Here is a 20,985-nt window from a genome sequence, read left to right as displayed (position 1 = left end):
AGGACAGTGGTTCACGGAATGTGCACACAGGTCATTGGCCACAGCAGCCTGCCCGACCCACCTCATTTCAACAAGGCTGGGCATGCAAAAGTCTTCTTTGGGCCAAGGACAGTGGACAGTGGCCAAGAGCCCTCCGGATGGGCACCACGCCCCAGAGAAGGGCTTCTGAGCAGTGATGTAGATACATAAGAGGGAGCCCCGCAGGTACCAGCTCGGCCTTCACTCCAAATGAGGTGGAAACCCTCGGGAGTCTGAGCAGAGGCCAGTCTGCTGGAGGCAGAGAAGGAAGAGAGAAGAGGTAGACAGGCTCTCTGCTCAGATCTACAGCCTTGAACCCTGTAAAGGCAGAATCACCTTGCAGGCAGTGGGTTGGGGTGAGAGAAGTGGGCGGGCAGAGAACCAAGCTTGTTCGGTTTGGGAGAAGCTTCCCCAACTTTGTGGCGACAATTCCACTCTTTAAATCCATTTCCCAGTGAACGTTTTCTTCCCATGTCCTTTGAACGCCCGAGTTGACACCTAAGGGAAGCTGTCAGGTGTGATGCGACGGAGGATAGGATGGGTCAGATAGAGCCCTGGGTCAGATAGAGCCCTGGTACAGATGAGGGTGAGCTTGGGTGCACTCCCTGGGCCAGTGTGGGTTAGGGCTGGGCCTGGGCAAGCTATCTGGCCGTTTGTGCAGTCGGGCCCTTGTCTGCTGACAGCCCAGGCTTCCACCCTTCCCGAGGAGAAAGCCTGAGGGACGCTGGGAGTCTGTGTAGCAGCCCCCCAGCAAGGAGGGATCGAAGAAGCTTGGGAAGGAAGATGTGAGCGAGTCAAGGGTCCTGGACATGAGGGTGCAGGTTGAGGGAGGGGTCCTTCTGCCGGGCTCTGCTGATGGGTTGAGTGAGGCAGGGCTGAGAACAACCCGTGCATGGGCAGTGGTGACACTGACGCCTTCAGCTCCCATGCATTCTGATGAAAAGGCAGGCAGGGCTGTTTCCCCGGGACCACAGGCCCAGGGACCATCAAGGACGCCCCAGAACAGAGCAGAACTTGCATGGGGATCAGGCTGATGGCGAGACAGTCTCGGACTCATGCTGTGGAGCAGTGGGGGCTGCTGGAGACCCTGGGTCAATCCATTCCAGTCTGGAAGGACCGTCCTCTGGGGTTCCCAGGCCCTGGAAATGCAGCCAACTCGTCGGCCAGGACAGACCAGCACCGGGGGTCCACCCTTGCCCTACACTTGGTGGTTCCTGGCTTTGCCTGCCTTTCTGATCAGACTCCCAAGCTCGCCCAGGTACAAACAAAACAATTCTATAAAAGGACCATCGAGTCCGATCCAATAGGAACGGTGCTCCCCTCCCTTCCTCTCACCACCAGGCTTTTAGAGCAAAGTAAAAACACTGGAAACCCAATGCTGCTCCAGGCCTGCTGACCCACGCCTGGGATCTCAGACTGTCAGGACAGGCAGAGCCAGGACACCAGTCCAATCTTGTGCCACTGACCAGCCTGTGTGGCCCGAGAGAGGTGAGCCTGCCTGTAGGAGCCTTAACGCCCTCACCTGTGGGCACGAAGCCTTGCTGAGTCGCACATCCGCCTGTTCTTGGCAACGAACTGCATTTTTGTCTTGGCGGCTGTGCCTTCAGCCGACACCCCTCCAGTCTCTACACAGGGGTTCAACCAGCCCGACCCAACCAGCTGGCGTCTAGTCATCTCAGGGAAAGCCAGCGGGGGCAGAGCAGCCCTGTTCTACAGCATTTCCAGGTATCCAACCGATCACAGCCCTGGTGGTGCAGTGGTTACACATCGGGCGGTGATCCCATGGTCAGCAGTTTGAAACCACCAGCAGCTCCGAGGGAGAAAGACCAGGCTTTCTCCTCCCATCAACAGTCACAGTCTCGGAAGCCCACAAGGAGCGCTATGACTCCAGGGCAGATAATTTGGAACCCATTAACAGCAGGTCACCAGCCCTTTCTTCTGAGGCACCTCTGGGTGGATTTGCATACAGTCTTTCAGTGAGTAGTCAAGACCTTAACCATGTGCGCCTCTCGGGGACTTATGGAGTCTAATGTGTGGCAACTGAGGAGCCCTGCTGGTGCAACAGGTACGTTCCAGCTGCTAACAATGAGGTTGGTGGTTCAAACCCACCCAGCGGCTCTCCAAGAGAAAGACTTGGTGACCCGCTCCTTAAGATTGACAGCGCAGGAAACCCTTGGCGATCACTCTCCTCTGTCACACGGGGCCACCATGACTATGAGCAAATGACCAAAGTCGGCCCATGAATGGAAGAGGCATGCATCCAGAAGCCACTTCCTGCCTCGCTGGACAGGTCTCCTGGGGGGTCGAGGGAGCCCCATAAACCATCACCCATCCAGCGACCAGAGGAGGAGCAGATTTTCACATAGGAGGCAGAGTGGAGACTGGCAGACCAGGCTTGACTTCTCATGCCCGGCTGGAAAGCAATCAGGTCTGCCTCAGAGAACAAGAAGGAAGCAGTCCTTCTGCTGCGGAGCTTGAGGAACGACTGCAGTTTTCAACTCTATGCTGAATCAAAAAAGAGGTCAGGGAAAACCCTGGAAATTTGTCAAAAGTGATTCCAGAAAGATGACCAATGAAAACCGGCAACACAAATTCCACAAAAACCTGTGCACAAATGTTCCTGGCAACAGGATTCGGAGTCACCAGCAGGAAGTAGGGAACCGTGTTCAGCTTCGCAGGGTAGTGCTGCAGGCAGAGTGTGAGCAGGGTGACTTGGGGAGAGGCTCCCTCTGGACACCCTACGGAGGGAAGCTGGCAACTCCAGAGCTTCACACTATCCTAATTTCCCCTCCTTCAGCAAGCTCTTCTACCAGGGAGGGCCAGTGTCCATTCACCACACCAGACTGTGTTCTCCACCTGGTCTGAGATACAGCTGGTCACATGGACTTTGGGATGGATTCTGATGGGTTGGGGGCTCCCGTGTGCTGTAGGGTGTGTAGAAGCCTCCCTGGCCTCAGCCCACTACATGCCAGTAGCACCCTGTCGCCCCTCACCCTCATCTTCCAGGATGTGATCCCCAAAACGGTCTCTAGACATCACCACAGCTCCCTGGAGGGCACCCATCTCATCAGTAACCATCAGGGAAGCCAAGGCAGACTCAAGATGGCAGGGCCAAAGGGAACACGCCATGCCTGTTGTTGGTAATCTAACCAGGGCACTGCAGCCTGGTTTTGTCCATAAAGTTTTATTGGAATACAGCCACACACCGTTGTTTATGTACTGTCTACGGCTATCTTCATGGCATCAACAGTAACACTGGTGGCATGGCTGACACCATGTGACTCATGCAGCCTAAAGTGTGTACTATCTGGGACTGAACAGAGAAGGCTTACTGGTTCCGGTCCAACAGGCCTGCCGAGAGAAGCGTTAACTCAACAGCAGCAGACCACCCCCTTACTTTCAGACTTGTTAGGAACATCCCTGATGTCCCCCAAGGAAAGAGACCTGGTGGCATAATGGATTGCCCATTAGGCTGATAACCATAAGGTCAGCAGTTCGAGCCTACCAGCCGCTCCTCAGGAGAAAGACGAGGCTGTCTACTGCCGTAAAGATTTTCCTTGTCTTCTGGGGTAGCATCAGAATTGACCTGAGGGCAGTGAGTCTGGTTTGGGTTTTGATCCCCAGGGGATGACCGGGAGAGCTCCCGAGACTGATGTGAAGGAAGCTGGCTGCCATACTTTTCTCCCATGGAGTGGCTTGTGGGTCAAACCTCTGACCTTCTGGTTAGCAGCCGAGCTCCCCATAACTCACCCACCTCGTGAGACGACCTTCTTTTCCATCGCTGGCCAGTGGAAGTGTTTCTAACGGACAGAGTTGGTTCCACCTGTACTGGTTCTCAACAACAACGGAAGCTGCTATGGATGAGGACTTTGCACTTGGCACCGCCCTTCACCAGCGCCTTTCTGGAAGGAGGCCTGGTCCCGGTTTCAGAGAGGAGGAAAATGGGGTGACAGGTGCCATCCCAGGAGGGCAGACACGGAGCCCACAGCCTGGTGCAGCAGAGTCAAGTGTGAGCAGTCACTGCTCCAGCCTCCGAGTCCTGGAGAATCCAGGAAGGAGAGCTCAGTGGTGGGTGAGGGGAGCTGCAGGGCCTCGAGGGGCGCCAAGTTCTCATGCTTTCCCAGAGTGGGCAGGAGGGCAAGGTGGTGCAGAAGCAGGGCTGTGGGAAGGCGAGTGGAGGGCAGGGGCCAGTCAGAGCCCATCTCTGCCCTCTCTAAGACCAGGAAGCTGAGGCAGTGTGGCCGTTACATAATCTGTCAGCTTGCAAAGGGGTGGCGTCTAGCCTGTCAATCAGGTCAGTTTGATGACCTCATTTGGAGGCACTACAAAGATAAATAGCTCACTGGTGGCCAGACACACTCTCCCTGCGGGGTGTTCCTGTTGACAAGCCACATGGAGCTACCCTGATGGAGTCAGAGCCCTGAAACTGGAGGAGTCACATGGAGACCCACGCCAGTGCTGAGATGCTTCCACGGCCACTGGATCCACAAGACTTTCCACCCACTGGCCCGTGACCTTCCTGCATTTGGCATCATTGCATGTGTTGAGTGAGTCGGAAGAGGAATTTACAGACTGGCATTGGACATATGGGGTAATATCGGACTTATGGACGATCTGGGCTGGGATGTTTTCTTAATATATAATTACTCTTTGATAGAAAACTCTTTCTTATACACATGAGTGTCTCTGGATTTGTTTCTCTAGTTAACCCAGACTAACACTGGCAGAATGGCACATCCAGAATGGCACAACAGGGCAGCCCCTGGCCACCTGAATGAGGCTTCTGAGGGAAGGAGGGGACGTGACCCTCCCCCCAGCCTAGAACAGCTGGCATCCTTGTCTGGTGGCTTTGTTTTACAGGCCTGGGGCCATAGGCTGCCCCCTCAAAGGCGTCTGGCCTTCAAGCAGTCTTTGTTAATTGCGGGAAACACCTTCATTTCAGCCAGTTCTCTGGATTCACCAAGGCCCAGGTGTCAAGTGAGATGGTCTAGCACTGGGGACATCTGCCAGGCTGCCGCCCGTGCTCCTTCAGCCCCAGAAGTTGTGACCCCAGCTTCTGGGTGGTCAAGGTCTCCTCACTGTTCTCCCAGCTGCACTTCCGGCACAAACAGGATGTGGAGCGACCACAAGGAGCCACATCTGCTCTGAGTGACCACACCCCTGTGACCAGTGGCCCTGGGGCCATGAGGAGCATCACATGTAGTGGACTCAGGCCCTCCAGCCCCTCAGCCGCCTTCGTTATAGATTGAGCTGTGCCTCCAATTTAAGCCCTGGGCCCTCCACTTTGTGAGGGTGACCCCACTGGAGAAGAAGGTTCTTGGAGGATGCTCATGTCGGGGTGTCTTAAGCAATTCACAGCTCAGATTTGAAGAAATCGATCAGGTTTAAGGCTGGGGCCTCCGAAATGCCAGCCTGCTTGCCTCTCATCTCAACCCAGCTGATCCCAAATCCTCATGTCCAGAGCCTGGTCACCTCACTCCTTCCTTGGCAGGATAGTCCTGCCTGGCCCCTGGTCACCACACCAAGCACCCATCTGGTCTCAGAGTCTCAGTAAAGGCCTCTGATGGGAGGGACAAGGCACTCAGTCTAGGCTGTACCTTGTGGCCCTTGGGTGGAGGGGAGCCCCCAGGTGTGCTGTAGCACAGGGAGCCCAGGAGCCTGTTTCCACAGCGCACCATGGGGCGCTGGCATGGTATGATAGTATAGGCCTCACTGGGTGAGGGTGGGGATTACCAGACAATGGCAGACAGCACTGCAGCTTAGTACCTGCCACCCGGGGAGCAATTAAGCTCTCACCTGCATGAGCTCACCTAATCCCTAGCCACAAGTCTGGAGGCGGAGGAGGCAGCTATTAACCCCATTGTCCAGGTGAGGGACTTTCGGTGACTCACCAGGGTCATGGGCTGTAAGCAGCAGAATTGGGGTTCGAAGGTGGGTGGGCAGTGTGGCCTTGGGAGATGCCAAGTTTCCCCCACAGAGGAGGAGGGAGCAGCAGCTGGGGGCAAAGAGGGGGAAGAACCGGCTCTGTTTGTGGGATACAGATGCTGGCAGCTCCAGTACCAACTCAGGACCTAAGTCACATGGGTGTTACTTAGGAAGAGGAAAACATAAACCTTCCCCCCACCCTCCTACCCCCAAGCCAGCTGAGCAGGCCGAATCAAAAAGCAGAAGGCAGGGACTGAGGAGAGCTGGGGAGTCTAGGACTCCCCCTCCCAGGTGGGGAAACAGCCATAGGGCAGCGGGGCGCCCATGCTCAGCACAGTCAGGTGTGTCTCTGCCACCCAAATCCACCCGGGACGTCCCTGTGCCTCGTTCTCTGTCAGGAGGTCCTCACACACATCAACCCCCCTCGGGCTGTCATCTAGTCCAGAGGACAGAGTGCATTGCTCCTGGGGGTTCCCGAGACTCTGCCTCTTCCTGGGGGCAGAAAGGGGTCTAAAGTGCTGACCCTGTGTTCAGCAGCCCGACAGGCCACCAGCAGGGCCAGTGGGGCCCCTCGCAGATTCCCAACAGCCACAAGCAGAGTGCTCCCTGCCCCGGCTCAGCGCTTCTTCCATGAGAGGGACCGGGCAGCATGCGGGGGTGGGGTGGGCAGAGTGAGCCTACAGGCTTTTTCCAGCAGGGGGCAGGGGAGAAAGGTCCTTCAGAAAATAGGTGTGAGGGGCCGTGTTCCAATAAAACTTTATTGATAGACACCGAGTGGGAACGGCAGGGGTCATGACATGCTATTCGTCTTTGCATTCCTGCCAGCCACATAACACACAAAAAGGAGAAGAACCATCTTGACCTCACAGGCCACAAAACCCAGCGGCAGACTGAATTGGGTGTACCGGCCACAGCGTGCTTTCTCTGAGTACAGTGTCATAGGAAACTCTGGCCCCTTCCAGGGCCTGTCCAGATGGAGGGGCCTGGAAAGGAGAAACACGATGGGATGGCAGTGGAAGGTAGAGGCATGGTAGAACAAGGAAAGAGACCAGTCAGGAAGACAGGAGATGGGAGCGAGGCCCTCAACTCCGAGGTCCCTTCCCAGAAGGCATGTTGCCTGAGGCAAGTCATTGTGGTTTTCTGAAGCTTGTGGGTATTGGGTGGTTTTCCAGAAAAAAACCCATTGCCATAGAGTCGATTCCAGCACATACGTCCCTACAGGACAATGTGGAGCTGCCCTGTGGGGTTTCCGAGACTGTAATTCTTTACCGGAGCAGAGAGCCCTATCTGTCTGCCAAGAAGCGGCTGGTAGTTAGGAACTGCTGACCTTGCGGTTAGCAGCCCAACGTATCAGCACCACGCCACCTGGGCTCTTACCTGGATGGTCTAAGGTGTCCTCTTTTCAAGCTCGGACCTTCCACAGACCTTTGAAGAAAAGGCGAGGGACACGATATATCCTGGGCTGGCATGGGCAGGAATAAGGAAGCAAGCAGAATCCATGTGTAATTGCTTCCCTTTGATGGGGTGCCGCCTCAAGATGAATGGGCATAGTGGCCATGATGATGGGGGACGGGCATGGGATCCGGCGGGGTTTCCTGCTGTTGTCACCAGGGCTTGGAATTGGCTTGATTGCAAAAGTTACAACAGTTACAAGTTGGGCTGCTAACTGCAAGTTCAGCAGTTCAAAACCACCAGCCCCTGGGCGGGAGAACGATGAAGCTTTCTACTCCTGTACAGTCAGTCTTGGAAACCCAACAGGGGCAGGCCCACTCTGTCCGGTAGGGGCGCTATGAGCTGGAAAGGACTTCATGGCAATGGGTTTGGCTTTGGTAAAACACAAACAAAAACTAACAGTGGCCTCTTTGGTGGAGCTCTGCAGCTGGGGAAGAGGTGGTGGGAGGGGCGTTATTCACGGCTACACACTTAGCTGACTTTGATTGAGTCATGGTGTGGGTTATGTCGTCAAAACAGATGAATACATTTTTCCTTCCAATTGGATGATGGACAAAGTCACACACCCAGAAAGCATCCACACGGAGTAGAAATGCACTTTGGAGCAAAGAGAAATGGACGTGGCCAGGCTCACGTCCGGTCCTCCCCTTGGTGGAGGGGAGGTGCTTGCCCTTCTCAAAGGGGACCGATGATGTCATTTCCTAGAATGTGCGAACCCGGCGGGAGGGGCTGACCTGATTCTCCCAGCATTTGAGACTCAGCAGAGTCCTGCTCAGGGCCTGGAGGAGAACGGATGCCATGGCTCAAGTCTCAGGGGCCATGCTGTCCCCCAGGGGGGCACTTGGCAAGGCATGTGGCATCTAAGGGGTGGATGCCGCTCAACCTCGCAAGGTGCACAGCACAGAAGAGTCATGTTGCAGATGAGAAGGCCCTGCGTCTCAGATACCCGGCGTACAGGTGCCACCTGGGGCTCAGGCTCAGGTCCTAATGCAGAGGTCCTGCACGCCACACTTTAAGCACACTGCCTCACCCGGTCCTGGGTGTTGTCAGGCAAGGGGCGGGAGAGGGGACAGCTTAGGATTGAGGTGAACAGGCTGGTCTTTTGAGTGCAGGGTGGGGCAGGGGCCAGGGGCCTTACCGTCCAGAGTCTCCACGGAGAGCTGCAGGCCCAGGTTGTGCCGGGGGTTGACCACCCAGTGGTTGCTGGTGGCCGTGATGTCGAACACCAGCCAGCCCTCCTCCGAGGCCCAGAGGGTTCTGCTGTCCAGTAGGAACAGGTCGGACTCCCTGGGAAGAGAAGAGACAGGACTCTGGGTTAGTCACTGGGACAGGGGTGCTCGGGCCGGTGGGGAGGCCTGAGGAGGTCTATCGAGGCCCCACACTTGGATAACTAGACCCATCTCCAGACACAGGAGCCTTTGGGAGAGGGGTGGAAGCAGAAGCACTGGGGAGCAGGATGCTGAGGAGAGCCAAGCTCACCCCCCAGAGTTGCTAGGGATGGCAGCCTCCAGGCTGCTGGGTGTGTTTATCCAGGTTGAAACAAAAGGCACTCATATGTTCGTAAGAGAGAACTTTATATCAAAGACATTTGATACAAACATTGAGAAAACATCCCAGCCCAGTCCAGATCAAGTCCATAAGTTTGATATTACCCCACATGTTGATATGAGTCCCTAAATTCCTCTTCAGACTCACGCAGCCATGCAATGACGCCGAATGCAGGAAGATCACAGGCCAGTGGGTGGAAAGTCTTGTGGATCCAGTAGATCCAAGAGTTTCAGCGCTGGCGTGGGTCTCCACGTGGCTCCTCCAGCTCCAGGACTCTGGCTCCATCAGCATAGCTCCGTGTGGCTTGTCAGCAGGAATGTCTTCCTGGGAGTGAGTGTATCTGGCCTCCAGTGAGCTATTTATCTCTGTCGTACCTCCAAATGAGGTCATCAAGCTGCGACCCAATTGACAGGTTAGACTCCACCCCTTCACTCTTAATATGTAACGACCACCCTGGGCTCGGTTCAGGGAGCAAAAGTTCAGTTAATGAGGTAGTCTCCATGTGAGGCGTTCCTTTTTGATCTGCTTTCATTTGTAAGTGTTTTAAAGGCTTCCTACCCGATCTCATTTAATCCCCACCACCCTTAAAGGCAGGGACAGCAACATCTCCATGACGACATGGAAAAACCAGGACCTGTCCAAGTTCATCTCACGGGTGGCCAGCCTGGGCTCAGGAAAAAAGCAGTTGAACGCCAGTGTGGGTGCTCTTCAGTGCTACACCAGTCAGCTTCCGTCTAGCAGTAGGAGGTGACTGACGGTGACCATTTCCTCCTTTTCTCCCCACCCTTTCCAGTAGGCAGATGGGTAAAACTCCGATTGGCCACAGGGGGCAGGAGGAGAGCTGGATGAACAGATGAGTGACTTGGTGGTTGGATGGATGGACAGACGGATGAACTCCCATAGAATTTTAGCATGCAAAGTCTTCATAAAGTCTCCCGTGTACTTTTAAAGAGTGAGAAGTTTCAGTATTTTAAAGTCTTCAATCAGTTAAAATATTGGAGCTCCAGATACTGCAGTGTTTTAGCGAATGCCACAGACTGGCCTCAGTCTCTGATATATTTGGAAAAACATCAGCTTTCTTTCTTTCGTTCTAAGCTAAATCATTTTATTGGGGGCTCTTACAACCATCCATATATCAATTGTATCATGCACATTTGTACATATGTTGCAATCATCATTTCCAAAACATTTCTTTCTACTTGAGCCCTTGGTATCTGCTCCTCACCTCGGTTTTCTTACCGTGTGTTTTCTCTGCACACACACAGAGACGCCGTTGGTTCAGAGCAACCAGTTGACTAGCACCGTGACCAGGCAGTGACATATAAAACGGACAATCTCTGCCATCGTGTGGACCAGACTTGAGGAGCAGGGTCTGGGTGGCTTGCCTGGGGTTACCTCACAAGGACAAAGTGTTGGCAGCTGTCTGCAAGGCAAACTTGCCCCCCCCACCCCCTGCCCTGTCCACACAGTTTTCAGGGCAGAGCCTGCACCTCAGCCAGCTCCATCTTGCCGAGCCGCTGGGTGAATCAGAGCGCAGGTCCTCCTACAGATGAAGCACATACCTCCGGTGGACCCGAGTCCCCAGCCCTCCCAGCACACCTACCCAACACTCTCTCTCCTACTTGGACTGGGGGGACATCTGGGTTTGCAGGGCCTCCTGAGTTATGAACCTGATGATGTCATAGTACATGAGCAATTCATCAGGCCTGTGGATATGTGCAAAAAACACAAAGACTCAAAGAAGACAGGGGACACATCTACAGAGGAAGCCACCTCCTTAGGTCGACTCTATAGACTCTAATCTGGGAGATTAACAGGTGACTCTGAGCAGCCAGGCAGGGAGGGAGAGCCAGGCTCAGAAACAAGCATCGCGGTCAATGTGAAGGCACAGGGTCATCTCATCAAGTCCCACCAGCATGGACGGAAGGGGCCTCGTCAAGTCACATGGCCCGTCCGTGGCTGGGTGTGGGTGGCGCAATTAGCCGGTGGCCAGGACAACTGTCTCTGTTCTCTAGTGCTCTTAGAACAGGAGGGCCCCAGTGGGTGGCTTTACCAAGCAGGGTTGATCGACTCACAGCCCAGGAGCCCAAATTCAGAGCACAGGCTCTGGGGGAAGGGTTAGTGGTCCTTGTGTCTGTGGCTTCCGTTTCCTAGTTCCTGAGCCATCTCTGTGTCGTGGCATCCACCCTACCCCACCCCTGCTCAATGGCTGGCTTGTCATCTTTTATTGCCACCAATCAAAGCAGATTGACTCCAGACAAACCCTACGGGAATCCTGCCCCACGGACAAAACAAAGACACCCCATCCCCAAAGAGTACCATAACCACAGGCCTCAAGATTAGCATTTCCAATGGGGGAGGAGGGTAGAAAGGAGGGGGACCTACAATTTAATCCATAACACTGTCCCCTTCGGCTGCCCCAAATTCAGATCCTCCCCACATGCCAAACACATTCACCCCATGACATCACTCCCAAAGTCTGAAAGCAACTCCAAGGCCAAGATCTCATCTTCGGAATCATCTCAATTAAACACGGGTGAGATTTAGGTGTAGTGCATCCTGGGGAAAAATTCCTCTGCACCTGTGAATGTGCACACTCTGGACTACCAGCCACCTGTGTCCAAACCTCACGGTGGGCCAGGCACCTGGGAGGCATTCCCATCGCAAGGGCATCAGGCAACACACGGGCCCAAGCCCAGTGGAACAAGCATCATTGGCCCCCCCGGCTCGAAACAATCTTCTTCCTGAGACCAACCATCACCCCAGATCCTGGTTATGGGTTGGTCCTGGCATCGGGGTCCTGAGGGAAGTCCCCTTCCCTCGGGGCTTCAGCTCTGACCCTCTGGGAGTACAGTTTGGTTCTCTTGGCTTTAGGTGACTGAGGGAAAGGTCGGAGGTTCAAGCCTAGCTGGGTCCCTTGGAGGAAGGGGTTAGGGATCTCCTGGATTAGCAGAGACGGAGAACCCCATGGAGCCAAGCTCTACTCTGGCATGTGCGGTCGCCCTGAGAGGGAACTCATGCCCAAGGCAAGTGGTATTTAAGTTGGTGTCTGACTTTCAGGTCCAGGTGGAGTTAGAAGACTGAGCCGGTCTGTCATGGAAAGCTTGCTTCTTTCTTCTCCTCCCCGTGTGCTGGTAGAACTGTTTTCACGCCACATGGCCCGAGGGGCCAGAGGGAGGGGGATGTGTGTGCACATGAGTTGTAAATGTGCACATATGGACGCCCTGCGTGCTGTCTCCAGCTCGTTTGACCTGGCATCACCCATGCCCAGGTTCTGGCGCCCGCCAAGCGTGTCAACCAACCAGCCAGCCCTGCTCTGCCACGAGCCCAGGAGAGCAGGGAGTCCTATCAGAGTGAGATGCTGGCTCCCGCAGCAGCAGCTCCCAGGGCAGAGCGCAGCCCACGCGTCACACACTTGGGTGGTGATTTTGCTGGACAATCATTATTTCTGGGGAAAGGTGACCAGCTCTTCAGCTAAGCCCTGTTGGGCAGTAAAAAGATACATGGTGACCTAGGGAACAGAGCTTGGCCTTTAAAGAGCAGACACCTCACTGGGCAGAGGTACTCACCAGGAGCCAGTGTGAAGTCACCACTCCCTTCCCCCAAGTCTGAATCTCCCTTTGTTCCCAGCTCCCTTGGGAGAGTCAAAGAAAGGGGCCTTTGGAGGCTCCAGGGGTGAGGGGGTGGGGGGAGGAACGGACAGATGCTAAAAGGGTTTGTGTAGCTGTTTCTGGTGCTGTGAGGAGGAGGACGGAGAAAGAGGGCATGTCTAGGTACCGCCTGAGCATCTCCCAAGAACCCCAGAACAAAATCAAACTTTGAGCTGGTCAGTGGACTTGGAGTCATCGCGACCCTCTAGATCTGAGGACAATTGCCCCACAGGAGAAGCCTGGGCTCAGGCATGGGGGGCATTGGCCAGGACGGTGCAGGGCCCAGCAGGGTTCAGGGCCACCCGTCCCCGGGTTCTGGTGCCCACCAAGGCTGTTGACAAACTAGTCGGAACTGACTAGATGGTGCCTGGCACCAGCAACACCCCTCTCTGCAGATGGCCACGTCTGCCTCTGGGTTCATGCCACCAACCTACAGGCTAGCAGCTGAGTGCTTGACCGCTGTGCCACCAGGGCGTCAAAGCACAGGGTCTTAAAACCAGCAAAGAACTGAGCGAGCTCTTGGAGGCATTGTTGTTCACCTTGAGCTCCTTGGCCTTGCTGATGCCGCTGGGAAGGTCCGCTCAGGGAATCCAAAGACATTTGCTCACCTTCTCCGGTGGTAAAGCTGGCATTTCCTACGAATCGAGTCTTGGTTACCTTAGGATGCCCGTTCCCATTTCATGGGTAAGAAAAACGAAGATGGAGACGTGAAGCCAATTACCCACCATGAACACAGAAATAAAACTCACTGCCATCGATTTCATTCCAATTCAGAGTGACCCTGGAGGACAGAGTAGAGAAGAAAGTCTCGTCTTTATCTGGTGGAACGGTTAGTGGTTTCAAATTGCTGACCTTGCGGTTAGCAGCCCAATGTGCAGCTCACCACGCCACTGTTACAGACCTTAAGGTGACAGAAGCAGGACAGAGCGCAGGGGAATCTGACTCTAGAACCTGAGCCCTGTACGCGTCGCCGGGTCCCTAGTCACAGCCCAAAATGACGGCAACCCAGAGTCCAGAGATGAAGCAATAACCTGTCCACACAAGGGGGTGTCGCTCCGGCCCGAGAGAAGTGAAATTCAGAAGCGTGCCCCAATCAAGTTGAATCTCGGAAACATTGTGTTGAATGGCATCGGTTGGGGACAAATGAACAGACAATGTAAGATTACAAACACCCCAATCTACTGCCAACCAACCCATTCCAGCACTCAGGGACCCTGGAGAGCAGACGAGAGCTGTCTCCAGGGGGGTTGGAGGCTGTACCTCTTTTCCAGGAGCAGAGAGCCTCAACTCTTTTCTTAAGAGGAGGCTCCGCCTCTGACCTTGCAGTTAGTAACCCAGTGAGTAAGCCTTTCTACCCCACAGGCCAAACGGTTAGAGACCGTGGTCATAGGCAAGAGGGGCCTGGTGTTGCCCGAGATGAAGAGTCGCTGAGTTCCCTCCCCCAGACAAAGGTCAATGGCTGTTTTTCATGGCTGTTCAGCCCCTGTGTGGGCCCTTCGGACCAGATGGAACAGCTCGGGTCTTCAGAACTTGAAGGGCTTGGATTGACCTTCTTCAGCTCGCAGACCCCGAGGGCTGGAAGCCCATTGGCACAAGGTGGATGGGCAAACATCTGTCAACAGCCGTGCTAGGCAGGTGGGACGCAGTTTGAAACAGGGCCCAGGGTGCACATGGAATGGCCAAGGTCATCAGGGTGCAGGCTGGCTAGACCAGCTGGAATTGCCTTCCATGGTTCCTGCCTTGGCCCAGAGTGCTCCGGGGCAGAGATGTCCTCTGGCTTCCAAACCGGGCTGCTGTGTCCCCTCCCCAGAGTCTGTCTGTGCAAACCGCCCATTTGGCCCGTCCAGCAGCCCACGCGGGAACTTACTCCGCCAGGGAGTGGGTCGTGGGCGAAGGCCTTGGTACATCACCATCTCAAAATAGCCTCTAAGTCACCCGCGGGTTAGAAATAAAGGCCTTCCCGGCTTCCCTCAGAGGAGATTTTAAAATATGCATTTTTCCATCACGGTAGAACTTTCCAGGAGAAGGTGGGCTGAGAGAATCTGGAAGCAAACTGGTGGTGAGCTGGTCTTGCTGCTTCTCCTTCTGGATGTCAGCTAGGGGCATGGGGTTCACAACCACACCTCACCCCTGTTGTTAGTGCTGCTAAGGTGGCAAGTCCCTGTGCCCTGCCCAGCCCTGAACTGTAAAACCTTGCTGCTCCCAGAATGAGGGTAAGTAGTAAAACCTTGCTGCTCCCAGAATGAGGGTCACTCTCAGTTAATGCAGGGCCTTGGGTTTGGGGGGTGTGTGGAGGAGGGGCGGAAGCTGAGTATCCAGAGAGAACTTGACTTGTTGGGTCTTGGTGTTCCTTTACCGGGAAGAAACAGAGTTTGGGGTCAAAAAGACTTGTTCTGCTGATGCCTGGTGAGGGGGGCACACGGGCCTCACTCACAAAGTGGGGTGAGCACCGGACTGGCCACGGGAGCAGCAGGGCCGAGTGAACCTCGCCGTATTAGGCTTGAGCGTGCTAATGTTGAGATGATGCCCTTGCGCAGGTGCTAGATTGTCAAGGGAGGAGCGTGTCTCTGTGACTTGGTGCTGAGACTCGGGGCTCTGTACACGCAGACTTTGCACGCGAAGATGAGAACTTCCCAGTGAAATGTCGCCATCCTCTATCTGGGCCTCTCTTGGCCTTTTCCCATGAAAACAAACAATTCGCTAAAACCCAGTGTGTATGAAATATTCTTGTAACCACATCGCACGCCCTTTCCCCTCAATGATTTTGAGTCAGAATCACGCCACCATTGTCGTCCATGCATACTGACAGTCAGTTCTCACCTCCCCCACGGCCCCTGGGAACTCCTCCTCTCTCTCCTGTCTCCATGGATCAGCCCACACCGTCGTGGAATTGGAGCCCGAGACCTTTCACTCAGCGTCCTGTCCAGCCCGTTGCAGCATGTCCTCTCAGGCAGAACCGCATTCCGCAGCACGGCGGGAACCGAGCGTGGTGGCGGGAACCGAGCGTGGTGGCGGGACTTGAAGAAGGCAGGCAGCCCGTGCCGGCGAAGCGCTCTTGCAGGAATAGCTCAGGTGGCATAAGTTCTAAGAATATTTTTACGGCCGGTGAATTTTTTTAAAATCGCGTGGTGGGCCACGTTTTGGAGATCCACCCACCCTTTATTGTGCTGAAACCATTTTGTGGTGAAGATTAGGTGAAGACGTATGGTGCAGGTCGCCAGTTCGATATCCGGGAATCCGTACACATTCTGTTCTAGCTCCCCCACAGCTCCCCCTCTCCACCCCCCGTCATCAATTCCACTTCCCCTTCGAGCTTCCTGCTTGTCCTGGGGTAAACGCTGCCCTTTGACCTCAAGTTATTGGCGATTCTAACAGGGAGTGAGTCCAGCTCTAGACGTGAAAGTGGGTGGGGGCCCATCGCTCTCTGTCCAATACGTCAACTCGGTCTCTTTCATGACATTGAGTTTTGTTCCACAATTTTCTCCCACACTGTCCAGGACTTTCTAATGTTATCCTTTATAGAAGAGTTGGTTGTGGGCGCCGGGCACCATCTAGTTCTGGTTTCAGTGTTGTGGAGACTGATGTCCGAGGCCCATCAGTCCACAGGCTGTCTTTCAGTCTACAGCGCTCTGCATTCCTCCAGATGGGGAGAGACCAATGGCTGCACTCCTTGGATGCCTGTTCACGAGCTATTAAGACCCTAGTCGCAACTCACCCAAGTAGATCTCCATCCGTCATGGATGAGCATTTTGTTTCCCACCTAGCCGCCACTAGGAATGTTCGTGTACAAGATGCTTAGCGGACAGCTCAGCACACTCTCCTATTGGAACGGTTGGAGCCTCCACTTGCTCTATGTTCCAGCTTTGGCCAGACTGCCAGGTGGTTTTCCAAAGTGGCAGCACCGCCGTACCTTCTGGGTCCCAGGTGCCCACATCCAGCCGTCAACCCTTCCTTTTGTCTGGCGCTTGGATGGCAGCCCTCCCAGTGGGCATGATGTGTCCCACGTTCCTGGGACAGCAGACGAGGCCCAGCGTCCTCTCGCGTGCTCACGGGCCACGTGTCTGCTTGGAGAAGTGGCTGTTCAAACGGCCTTGTCCACCTTGTGGCAACAGAAGCCCACGAGCTCCATCATGTGCTACCTTGCCCTCTTCATCTGCATGGCCAACTTGCACAGGAAGGGATCATCTACCTACTGGCGAATTTGCTAAAAAGGCAAGGTGCAGCCCTCTAGGGCGTCGAGGAGGAAAGACCTTTTTATCCCCTTGTCCCCCTCTCCAGTGCGTCCTGTCATGGTTCACTCCCGTCAGGTTAGTCCCAGTCCACCGCGACCCTCTACAGACAGAAGGAAGCCCTGCTGACCGACCCCCGCTGCGTCCTCACCACTCTTCCATGGTGTCTGACACTTAACGGAGGTGGCGGGCACGCTGTGTCGATGCTGGAAGTTATGCCTCTGGTCCTTCAAACACCGGCAGGGTCTGGGCAGCAATGTGTTCCGTTGTGCACGGGGGTCGCCATGAGCCTGAGCTGACAAGATGCAGGAACGGAGGCGCCTGTGTGGCGCGGTGGTTGCCCATTGGAACAGCAGTTTGAGACCATCAGCTGTTCTGGGGGTGAAAGAGGAGGCTTTCTACTCCCCTTAAGATGGACACTCTCGACCTCCTTCCCCAGGGGAGTTCTACTCTGTCCTCTAAGGTCACTGTGTACCCTAATGCACTGAGAGAGGGAGAGAGGATGCCAACTAGAACCTTGGGCTGGGGATGCAGGGGCAATGGGCACTCTGGAGCGGTCAGGAGTGTCCCGGGCAGGCTATGGGGCTTAGTCACCATGCTAGAAGGGCTGCCTGGTCGGGCCTGCCCACCTACCTCAGCTTAGAGGCACCCGCCCAGCCTTCACACAGCCAGGCCAGCCCCTCCTTTGGCTTTTGACTCCCCTGTGGGTTCCCTGGGGCAAACCCTGGGACACACCCAGGCGGGAGTTTGCAAGGCTTCTTTGAGCCTCCTGTACCACAGAGTCCCAACCCAAGTGCACCTGGTGGTCAGGACCAGGCTGCTATGGTAACTGCACAGGCTGGGGTGGGCAGTGTCTGCAGGTCAGCCCCGCCCCACCCCACCCCACCTGCACACTGCAGTGTGTGGCTGGGGATCGGGCTGGTATGAGCCACGGGAGTGGTGGTGGTGTTTCCGGGGCTCCTACTCAGAAGTAGATCACCAGGTCTTTCTCCTTAATCCATTTTAGTCTCAAAATCCGACTCACCGAAGCGTGTTCAGGATCACAGCAACCCAAAACAGATAGGTGGGAGCACACAGTAAGTTTCACGCACAGGCCGACTGGGGGGGCGTTTAGAATCTCCCGCAAATGCTTGCCGGCCCCGAGTGTTGGGGTGTTTGTGGGCTCACTCTCTACTGACAAGGATCCAAATGCCTGCAGAACAGGACTGGTACCCCAGCTCCCCAGGCCATCCTTTCCCCCAAGAAGGGGCTCTGGTCCTGGGGACCAGACTGCTGAACACACTCTCCCCTTCCCACAGGGCCAGACTGGGGGTGTGTGGAGGGGGCGGGGGAGGCGGCACGGGCGGAATGAGCTGCCAAATTACCCCTGACAGACTCCCAGTGAGAAGCCTCTGCTCCTAGTGCTTCCTGCTTACCACCACCACCACCCCACCCCATCTTCTGCCTCCTCTTCTCAGAGAGTCGGGGGTCCCAGAGGTAGGTGGGCTGGGAAGAAAGCCCCTCTCACATTTACTTCTGGGCCCAACTCTTACTCTCTCTTGCTGCTGATCCCAGAGCCCTAGAACCTTCTGGAAGCTGGAGGCTCTGCCAGTCCGTTCTAATCGCAGCTCCAGCCACAGGACCCCAATCCCGAGAGGCCATAGATTTCGGGGCTCACAGACCTATCTGTGGTGAGTTGCTGAGCGCCTCCCCATCCCACCACCCTGCCCGATAAATGCTGCCTTTCTAAAAAGGGCTCCAGGACAACCCCACATGGCGTCTGGCCCGACAGCGTGCGTGGGCAGGCAGCGCGTCTTGCAAGTATTTCCCTGTGGCCTTGTCTCCTCCAGCCTCCAGCTCCTGCCCAGAAAAGAAGGCGGCCACTCTCTAGGAGTAAACAGACCAGCACCCACATGGTGTATGCAAGGGGCCACCTGCTCCTCCTTGGAAAAGGAGGGAAAGACAGATTTCAGACCCAGAGACAGACAGAGAGACACCAGGGAGGCAGGCAGGCAGACAACGAGAGAGGAAATGAACTTAGCAGTGGCGGGGCAGACAGACACGAGACCTGCAGACACCAAGTTCAAGATTTTCAGCAGCCACAGTCAGACGGGGATACCTTGCCGCCACGGGGGCGGGAAGGGAGCCTGCGCTGGATCCATCCTGGCTTCCTAACGCCAAGGGTGTGTGTGCAAGGGAGAGGGCAGGCAAAGGGCCCAGGCTCCAACTTAGCGAGGATTTTCCGGGTCCCGGGAAATAGGCCAAGAGCTCTGAGAGTCTCATGTCATTTAATCCTGCGAACCGATTCTCTTATCTTCTGCCACAGAGCAGGGCCCCATGAAGCCTGTCAGAGATTTGAGGACTGGTCGTTTATTTGAAAGGGGCCCTGGTGGCAACATGGACATGCACTGGCCCGCTCACTGAGAGGTAGGTAGTTCGAACCCGCTGCTGGTGGCTCTGCCCATGGAAAACTCAGAGATGCCCTGGCCCCTACATGGGAAGTGATACCAGGGACCGCCCGCAGGGGGCGAGGGAGAGTGAGGCAGGGGTCAGGGAAGCCAGACCAGTGACCTGGGGCTCATGGTGCTTGGGCACCCCTGTGAAACGGACCCCTGCATTCATAAGGAAGCACAAATAAGCCCCTGCTTACTGTCAGTGTGTGTGTGACTGACTGCCGTGGGCCTGAGCAAGACAGGTGCAGGATCTCCGAGGCAGTGAAAAATGTGAAATTGTCCAATACAGAACCATAAGCACCAGTAAGCCTGTGCTTTGCCGTGGTCATGGGGTAATCTGTCCCTGAGGACATGCCTCAGCCCAGTGGTGAGGAAGGAGGGGTGTTCATCCGCCTCCATGGGGGCAGGGCCAAGGGTAGGGGCAGCCTCGTCATGGAGCGGGGGACGAGGGCCAGGCTCGCACAGGGCAGAGTATTCCCCTTGGGGCTAGAAGAAAAATGCTTCCTAGACCCAGGGCCCTGACTGCCCTTCAGAGGGGGAGAGGGGGCAACTTGAGACCTGCAGGAGTCAGGGGTGGGCGCCAGCAGAGAAGGGACTTGGAAGGCCAGCTGTGAGTGGGAATCCAGAGACCCCATCACCTGGAAATCACAACTCTAGGACTTGGAGACACACCTGAACCCACCAGGTGGGACACCCCATGGCTGAGAGCAAAATGCACACCTGCCTCAGTGCCCCATGTCTCAGCTTTAAATAGTCGCAGGCTCCAGGGGACCAGATAGATGGTGGCAAGCCCCAGAGGACACATGCATTTTTAGCTTGAGGGCAGAGTCTCACTGTCTGTCTTGCAGCAGACCACAGAGGTGGGGTGGGGGAGCTGGAGTTGGGCGTCTCAAAACACGTGTGTGAAAAAATGAGCTGATCCCAAGGGCTCAAGTAGAAAGAAAATGTTTTGAAAATGATGGCAACCTATGTACGAAGGTGCTTGACATAATGGATGGATGGATGGATTGTGATAAGAGCTGTAAGAGCCCCCAGTAAAATGATTTTTAAAAAATGATATGAGGGTACCTCCCCCAAACAACAACAAGATAATTGGTGTGAAAAGACTTTGTTCCCACTCTGTCCCAAGCTGACTGACTATCCAGGCCATGGAAACGGTCACGGCCCGGGAGCCCAGGTGGCTGAGTGAGATCCTGGGATGAGCTCACCAGGGGACACGCAGGGAAGGTGTGGCCTTTTGTGACTAGACGTGAGTGCATGTGCAAGGACTGGCATTCCTGTGTGTGCATGTGTGTGCATGTACAGGCCACAGGGGTCCCGAGGGACAGCCCCAGGTCTTCTCCTGCACATCGAGAGCCACAGGCATCCATACGCAGGGCCAGCTTCTCGGTCGAGACCCTGGTAGACCCCAGGGCCAGCTCCTGCTCAGTCATGCCTGTGCTTGGTTTAATGCTCTGTTGTCACCATCTTGAAAACTTATAAACTTTTTTTTTTGGAAACAATTTTCTTTTTGCACTGGGCCCAATAAGTTAACCAGCTGGCCCTATAGACTCCTTGTCTAAAATTAATAAGCAGGTTTCTAGTCCCTGCAGCAGACCAACTGCAGGTGAGAGGTGTGGGACTGCTTCTAGAAGTCTCTGCAAACATTGGTTGGGAACCTGTACCCTACAGCACAGTTTTGGGGGATGGATGGTGGCAAGCAATTAATCAGGAGTGGCCAGGGGTCACAGC

General features: G+C 55.3%; 1 protein-coding gene across 1 annotated transcript in view; it reads right to left on the bottom strand.

Annotated features, from left to right (window-relative positions):
* BMP7 (bone morphogenetic protein 7) overlaps window positions 1–20,985 on the bottom strand; it is an 87,874-nt gene that overhangs the window by 9,471 nt on the left and 57,418 nt on the right. The window contains exon 3 of the mRNA XM_075527734.1: window positions 8,534–8,682. Within this exon, the coding sequence (XP_075383849.1) occupies window positions 8,534–8,682 (149 nt within the window). The remainder of the gene's footprint in view (window positions 1–8,533; window positions 8,683–20,985) is intronic.

The sequence above is a fragment of the Tenrec ecaudatus genome, chromosome 12 (genome assembly GCF_050624435.1).
Source record: "Tenrec ecaudatus isolate mTenEca1 chromosome 12, mTenEca1.hap1, whole genome shotgun sequence".
Classification (NCBI taxonomy): domain Eukaryota; kingdom Metazoa; phylum Chordata; class Mammalia; order Afrosoricida; family Tenrecidae; genus Tenrec; species Tenrec ecaudatus.
Note: the sequence above shows the minus strand (reverse complement) of the source record. Positions and strands in the feature narration are given on the sequence as shown.